We start from the raw sequence: 6,000 nt of genomic DNA on the forward strand, positions 1-6,000 counted from the left end.
TTCCAGCTTCTTGGGTGGCTGCACCAAGGGAACAAGCAGTTTCTTGGACAACTCAGATGTTTATTAATAACCAGAGGCTGACATTTTACAGCCAGGAAACAATGACAGCACAAAGACAGTTGGTGTCTGTCACGTTGTGCAGCATTCTGTCACAGGAAAAATTCATTTGTCTGCAGAAAAGTTACCATCAGTGAAATAAAATTTAATCCAAAGTCCCTTAAAATTGCATTGTTGAGACTTAGCATTCACTCCCAGAACAATGACAGCAGCATCTTCAGAAAAGGAAAATGGAAAACAAACCAACCTTAGCATCCTGAACTAGTTCTGCTAACCTTATCTCATGACAAAGAAACATACTTAGCCCCCAGAACAGCATTTTCAGGTTATGCCACTGTAGCCTTTACTTATTTATCAACAAACCAAAAAGCATGCAGATTTAGGCTGTAACAGTTTCAATGAGACATCTGCAGCAGCAAGGCCGCTGGCATTGCCCCTCTGCATGAGGTTGTTGTCCTGCAGTACAGCTGGCAGAAGCAACATGTGTGAGCACTACTCAGCTGTCACAGACTGAAGGTTGTCAGCGTAACCCAGGTTGATGAAACACAGACATGGATGTATGATATGAAGTACCTGGAGGGTCATAGTGCTTTCAAGTACTTTGGCTGTCAGCAGAAATGCAGACAGAGCCTTCAGATAAGAGGTGCTGTTACAAGAACCTCCAATTTTTGTGTATTGTCCTGACTGAACAGAACACTGCCATCTCTTCTCTAAGTCAGTGCTTTTCTGTATCTTTTACATTCCTGTTCTAACTGCAGCAACTCCCAAGTAAGAGATAGAAAATGTACCTATTTCAGCAGCAGTGTCTATTGTTTTGCTCTACCACACACACTTTTATACCTTCTTTGGGATAATGTAAGAGCTTGATCACCTTGCAGGTCTTCTGCTTCATCAAAAACAATGGGATGGCCTGTGACAAAATGAGCTCTCTATCAGCTTTTCCTCTGCACTTTGATTTTACCCTTAAGTTTTCTTAAGATGAAGTCTTGACCTGACCTGACCTTTTGAAACTACGACTCATATTTACGTTTACTCTGAGCCAAATGCACATCACAAAACTTCACTACATTTGACTTGCACTATATGTACTCATATGAATAATTGCAACCTCCAGCTGGATATTTGTTTTAAAATTCAAACACATGACTACTATGTGTTACTCTGGTTTGTCCTATGCTGTTTATATAATTTCACTTGTTTAAGTAATTACTCCATAGTCTGGACCTCAGCATACAACTATGAGAAACCAAAGTTTAAATAGTCATTGATCAGCAGGATATATAGAAATATCCAATTACATTGATCTTTGAGAAATGTTGGTAATTTTAAGCACAACTATGATCTTTCCTTTTTGTGACGTACAGCACTGAACTTTTCTGCGTGACTATGTTCTGCAGATACACTTGTCAGATACTGGTTTAACTGTTAATTATGACACAGATATCTATGATGCAGAGAGAAGGTTAAGAAACCAACAATGAACAAAGCAATGACCACAGCACTACACAAAATGTTGCAGACACAGTCACTGGTTGGCCTGCCACAGACTATCAGGATACTCAGGCAATTATTTCAGCATTTAAAGTTTGCACTTACCGGCCTCCACAACGTTAGAGCAATTGGGGTCTGAGAAGCCTTCAGGACACTCGCATGAGTAGAAGTCATCATTCAGCCCTGACAGACAGATGCCACCATTTTTGCATGGGTTGGAGTCACACACATCCCCTGTGGAGTGAAAGAAAAAGAGAGATCCTTTACAAAACTCTCAAAAAGTTATGCGCAAGCTACAAGTATGGCAAATGGCTGATAACCAAGAACAGAAAGGAATGACTAGCTCTATGCCTTTTAGATACCTTTTGGCTAATTCCATTTTGTATTTATTTAACAGCAAACCTCTGTGTAATCATCTTCCACTAGCCCTTTATTTAATAAAATACAAAACTTTCAGATGCACTGACAACTATTTACTTGAAAAGTAAAACCTAACAAAAAATAATTTTTTGCTTTCTCTCATTTGAAATTATTCAGGATATAAACTTGGAAAGGTATTTCTCCGCGATTTGAAAAACTGAATGGTGGTTTCAGTTCAGGCTACTGACTTACCACCTAGGCTGTAAGCAGAGAACTGTGGCTGTGGTTACATCATCATGTGCTCCAGACTTAGGCACTCTTAAATCACTAGGTGGCACAGATCTGATCCAGACCAGCCACTGGCATGCAGCTATATTTCTGCTGAACATAGAGGATGGCGTTCAGGCCAGCAGTGTGCTTATGTGTTGGCTTTACGTCATTCACACAAAGACCAATTATGTGTGATCCCAGGATGAAGTTTGATGGTACAAAGTAAAGCCACTTAAAGTCTCTTGAGCAATTTTATTTTACCCAATCAACGATATTCGATCTGGAACCCTTTAACTGGAGCTGCTGTATGTTCACACAGTGCCTGAGGGAAGCTTCCACTATGACTTGTGACCCACCAACTCCATGGCAGGGATGACTGAAGGACTTGAGTAGCCACAGTCCCTCCAGTGCTCCTTGACAGTCTCCTTCCTGTTCCAAGGAAGTATATAAAAGTCTCCCATAACTCATTTTGATTGCTGAATCAGAACAAATGAGTTAGAAACAGAGCCATGCTTCACTTCAAAACTATACTATGAACTAGCTATGCTTCAAAACTCGCTTCAATAAAGGGCAAGCATTGGCAGAGTGGGTAACATCAGCCTGCCTGAACAAGCAGATTTCGCTCATTTTTCAGTTGCTCTTCAGTGATTTCACCCTACTCAGCTAACTAGCATCAAGGTGATCAACAGCAGAAACAGGCAAGGTCTGAAAGATGCTCTACAGGGCTGCTTGATATGGCCAGAATTTGAACGAGCCGCCAACATTACCAGCGTGTACAACACAGTATTGTGATTTCCTATCTAGGATTATTCAAAACCAGCCTTCAGGACAAGATATATGAGAGAACAGAGCGTCTGTTCAACTCTTGGAATTCCTCAGTTTTAATGCTTTTAAAGAACCCCTCCTTATCACAGTTCTGTAGATACAAAGAAATACAAGATTGTATCATGTCCCCAGCAGAAAAACTGGAAGCAATTCTAAAGAATGTCCTAGGCTTTGGTCAGCTTCAATTTAGTATTCTTCTCTCAGCTAATTAAAGACGTATTTCTCTGCATTTTTATTTAACTCAAGCTTTACCTTATAAGATGGATCTGTGCAGTACTGGTTTTAAAATCAGTTTGCATAGTACAGTTTTGTTTTGCACAATTTTTGCATCTGCAAAACATCTGCAGGTAGGTAAATATTAAGAAATTAGTACCTTTTTGTGCGTGCGTCATTTTTAAATTGAAAAGTTGCCAGCCTTTTGCCATGTAATTGTAAAGAGTCACAGAAATCCACTTGTTTATGTCAGACATTATGATACATTTTTTACTACAGTGTTGGTAATGGACCTCAAATTGTTTTAAATGCCTTTCTGGTGGATAGACTTCAGAGTAGTGCCTGCTGTGATAACTGCAATCTAACAACCACTTAAGAAATTTAACGGATATTTTTATTTAATTTTACACTTCAGATTGAAGCTGCTTTCACGACACAAAGAATTGTCATGTGTCCAAATACTTGGTTTTAACAGTTTGGTCTTGAAGACTGTCCAGCTGACAGAGAAGTTGAGCTATTTGAAAAGAGTCAATGACACAAGGTACTATCTATCTAATAACTCGACATTATCTGTCTTCCTAGCTGAATCTAAATAAGTAAAGACTTTTCATTTTCAGTGCCTGTTGCCTTTTTGGGGTAGCAAAGGATGCTTGATTTCTTACTTCATGGGTCTTAGGCATTTGGTTGTAAAAGAACAACTACTATTAACTGAATGCTCCAACAACCGCATTCCCATACTTTACATTAATTTTACAAATTACACAGCACCTGCAGTAGGAACACTTCTTGCGCAAACCCATACGGGTATTTTTAAACTGAAAAGGGACATTTTTGTTACCTGTTTTTGGATTCAGTGTTCTTCTGGTTTCAATTACACAACAGAAGAAAGAAAAAGCAAAACAAAAAGGCAAAATACTGATTTCATTTGTAAGCTTTGTATTGACTGACAAGGGGAACCATCCCCAGTTTTCCATTATGTTTCTAGAAACTGTAATCTCCTACTATAACTAAACTGTGTGATTTTCATTTGTCTGAAAAATCATGTTGGCTTTTTCAGTCTGAATTAAAGTGACCTGACCTACAGTTTGGGACTATTAAAGCAGATGCTGTCCTCTAGCAGTAATCATTTATTTCCATGTTCAGCGAATAGCTGCATTAAGTGCTCTCCTGACCCACCACTTTGGTTCAAATTCTACTACCAGTCACTGGTTTATACTTCTAGTTGTCATTATATGGCATCACAGAAATAAAATTACTACAGCATACCTCTGAGGAAAATGGGACACAACAAAAAAAAAACAACCAAACAAACAAGGAAAACCCCAAAACAAAAATCAAAAAAAGCAAACATAAATAAAAAACCACAAAAAACTCTTAACAAAACCAAATCAAACCAAACAACAACAAAAAAAAAAACATACCAAACAACAGAGAAAAAAAATCAAAAACATCCTAGCCTGTTTCATTCATGCAATGATAAAGAGGGTTAAAAAGGGAAACTCTATACTTTAAACTTGAACAATGGTTAAAATAATACTGTAGTATGATGGCAAGTATGATGCAGTCAGAGAAATAAGCAACTGCACAGACACAAGCGAGCAATAATTCTGCCTATAACCAGACATCAGACTGTGCAAATTTGCATACTTAAATTAGTAAAACTCACTTAAAATGTTAGTACCATTGTTTATGGCTTAGTGTCTGTGAAATTGTGCATAACAAAAAAAAAAAAAATCACCTTTGAATCAACAATATTTCCCTCAATTTATATTTTGTTCCACTCCAGAAGCCGTTCACGTTGAAATACTGAAGTCTAATTTGTTACACATTCTAGTGAGTTTGATGAACAGAATTATATTTTAAAGGCTCTGTTCCTAATAACAAAAACTCATATGTGCGCATTTTGTCTTAACACAACTGATTAAGGGATTTGTTATCATTCAAATACTTAAAGGTATTTTAATGATAACTTTGTTATCATTAAAAGACACAACTTTTAAACACAACAGTAGTTTTAGAATTTAACCTTAGAGTCATGGTGAATGGAACAGTAAAATAAACCCAGAGAAAGAACTGAAGCCTCTACAATAACTTACAGAATGCTGCTCTGTGCTGTAGACTTCCAATAGTGGTAGTTTGTAATCGACTGTGTTTGTGCAACAGAGTGTGCAATTTGACAAACTTCTATAAATTAAACAGACTTTCTAAAAGGAACTCCATTATGCAAAAAGTACCAACAAAGGCCACTTAAAATTATAATTTATTAAATGTTCTGAAAGGGGTCCAGTAAAAATGAAAGTGTCAGGTAAAAACAGTAATTCATGGTCTTCTTTACTATGTCTGATTAACCTTGCATTTTTTATTGTGTGGCTACCCAAACATTAAAGTATGCCTCAAGACTGGATATAAAATAGGTACTACAAATACAGCTGTCTTTCAGATGTATTTCATTCTCAGGAAAATCCTGGACAGCAGAATCTTCCTGCATCAAGCTACTGAGATTTGGTGAAAGGATCTGTGAAACAGAATCAGCGAAGGGTACGCTCACATGCTGCTCCCCCCAGCTGGCAGAACTCATGACCGCTTTCCATTTACCTCAGATTTTTAAGTCATGTTATACAATTGTACATATATATAATTTTACATATATATGTGATTTTACATTATATATGATTTTATACATATATATAAATATATATATATATATATACACGTATGTATTTCCTCCTTTTATCATGAAATCATACATGGAAGAGTTAAGGCAGAAATGTAATCCACATTATC

At 37.2% G+C, this 6,000-nt stretch overlaps 1 protein-coding gene across 1 annotated transcript in view; it reads right to left on the reverse strand.

The window, feature by feature from the left end:
• The window catches only part of LOC133208976 (EGF-like repeat and discoidin I-like domain-containing protein 3), a gene marked incomplete at its 3' end in the record, with an annotated part of 69,271 nt that extends 63,477 nt beyond the window's left edge, over positions 1–5,794 (reverse strand). The window contains exons 1-2 of the mRNA XM_061347266.1: positions 5,644–5,794; positions 1,654–1,782 (exon numbers count right to left, since the gene is read on the reverse strand). Coding sequence (XP_061203250.1) covers positions 1,654–1,782; positions 5,644–5,794 — 280 coding nt within the window. The remainder of the gene's footprint in view (positions 1–1,653; positions 1,783–5,643) is intronic.
• Positions 5,795–6,000: the final 206 nt, after the last annotated feature.

Source organism: Neopsephotus bourkii, unplaced genomic scaffold (genome assembly GCF_033783945.1).
Source record: "Neopsephotus bourkii isolate Nb327-2 ecotype Australia unplaced genomic scaffold, CSIRO-AGI_Nbou_v1 NB_316, whole genome shotgun sequence".
NCBI classification, from domain to species: Eukaryota; Metazoa; Chordata; class Aves; order Psittaciformes; family Psittacidae; genus Neopsephotus; species Neopsephotus bourkii.